General features: G+C 38.6%; 1 protein-coding gene across 1 annotated transcript; it reads right to left on the bottom strand.

The window, feature by feature from the left end:
- Positions 1-531: 531 nt before the first annotated feature.
- On the bottom strand, positions 532-1,002 carry LOC147607829 (uncharacterized). Its single transcript, XM_086789876.1, has one exon. It carries the CDS (start codon positions 1,000-1,002, stop codon positions 532-534), a length of 471 nt encoding a protein of 156 aa, XP_086646002.1.
- Positions 1,003-1,884: the final 882 nt, after the last annotated feature.

Raw genomic sequence — 1,884 nt, 5'->3', positions numbered from 1 at the left:
ACAATGTTGCTGATTATACACAAAATAAAATTGCTCTTGGTCAACACTTGCTTCTATGTAAATTAGTCTAAGCAAAATTTCAACATTTTGATAAGCCATGGAAGACCATATGGCAATAGAAAACACATCAACCATATATCTGAGAAATTCTTTCAATCTTGGTCTCAGCATCACATAATGAAAACCTATGCGTAGTGTTACCATGGAAGGGACTTGATTGTCTTTTGATTAAAAGACCATTTATGTCAAGAATGATCAATCTCTGAAAAGTGTGAAAAGACTAAAATTAGTGTTATCAAAAAGATCATAATTGTTTACTTTCAAAAAGATCACAATTGTTTACTTTCAAAAAGAGTAGAGATGTTTTACTAATTCAAAAAGAGTGCATGGGCTTTAGTCATTCAAAAATATATTATATGGTGGTCACAATAGGCTTACATTAGTTTTGTTAGCATTAATGTTAGTTGGGGAGGATTCCTTGATCCCCTCATTTGCATCTTGCATATTTGTATCTTTAATCTCCTCCCCATCCTACATAGCAGTATCTATCCCCTTCTCTTTCTCCTCATTCTTCCCTACCTCATCTTTCTCTTGCTCTTCATCCTTCTCCTCTTCCAGATCCTTCTCTTTCTTCTCATTCTTCCCTACCTCATTCTTCTCTTGCTCCTCCTCCAAAATCTTTGTTAGCTCCTCATCCTTCTCTTTCTCATCTTGATTCTTCTCCTTCAGATCCTTCTCCTCCTCTAGATATTTCTCTTTCTCTTTCTTTTCATCTTGCTCATGCTTCTTCTTCTCTTTCACTCCCTCGTCTTGTTTATCCTCATGTCTTTCTCTTTCACTTCCTCTTTCAATTTCTGCATCTTTTTGCTCTTTCATCCTTTCCTGAAACCCTTGCTGCTCACTTGGTGGGATTGTTTGCCCACCTACTAGCAGCATCTCATTCTCATCTAGGAAGGCAAGTTTGTTCTTTTCACTCTTCTCCTCTGCACACCTAAGCATCATTCTGATTAAGGTCACCCTATAATGTTCAATGAAGGGAGTCTTATAGTTCTACATATTACATAGAAAATTGATCAGTATTTATGGAGTATTTTCTTGAAATTATGGAAACTTTAATAATTAAAATAATAATTATCTTAGTCCACTTAGGTTGGAGGCTATTAATATATACTTAGCATGAAACAGGGTACTCCATCCACAGGAGTATCCATCTCTCTGTAAAGGCACAAAGACAGCCTTATGCATCCATTGAGACCTATGCCACACATTGAGGCCTCACACTCCTTTAGGGATTTCATACTGTAAGATTCCTCTCTCCAACTTTTGAGGTGTGCAGGTGTAAGAACCTCCCCTTCTGATCTTATAATTATTCCCCTCTCTGAAATAAAAGAAAGATCCTATTTTACCCTGTTTTTGGCCTGGAGAGAGAAAATGTCTAGAGGGACGTAATTCAAAATTGAGATATTTTTGGATATAAAAATCCTCCTAGTGTCTAAAATGGTTTCCCCTGAAACAAAAATTCAAAAAGAACTTTCCAATGTGCAATTAGAATTAAAGACATTTATGGTCCAAAAACGAATTATTTCGTGTTTATGGATCAGTGAAAGGATATCATCTTGATTCCAAAAAAGCGGGTGGGATGAGGGGGAGAGAGGGAAGATGGGGGGAGAGGGAGAGAGGAAGGAGATAAAGAGGGAAGAGGGTGGGAGAGAGAAAGGGAAGAGGGGGAGAGAGGGGGAGAGAGAAAGGGAAGAGGGTGGGAGAGGGGGAGAGAGAGAGAAGGAGAGAGGAAGGGAGGGTGGGAAAGGGAGAAAGAGTGAGAGAGAGGGAAGGAGAGATGATGCATAAGAAGGGTGAGGGAGAGAGAAGGAGAGATTATGCATA

The sequence above is a fragment of the Cibotium barometz genome, chromosome 54 (genome assembly GCF_041138505.1).
Source record: "Cibotium barometz isolate CiBa-2024 chromosome 54, ASM4113850v1, whole genome shotgun sequence".
Classification (NCBI taxonomy): domain Eukaryota; kingdom Viridiplantae; phylum Streptophyta; class Polypodiopsida; order Cyatheales; family Cibotiaceae; genus Cibotium; species Cibotium barometz.
The sequence above is the reverse complement of the archived record's forward strand: the minus strand, read 5'-3'. Positions and strand labels throughout refer to the sequence as shown.

Bases quoted from the DNA above. Each gene is read 5' to 3' on its own strand.
- LOC147607829 (XM_086789876.1), bottom strand. From the start codon at position 1,002: ATGATGCTTAGGTGTGCAGAGGAGAAGAGTGAAAAGAACAAACTTGCC.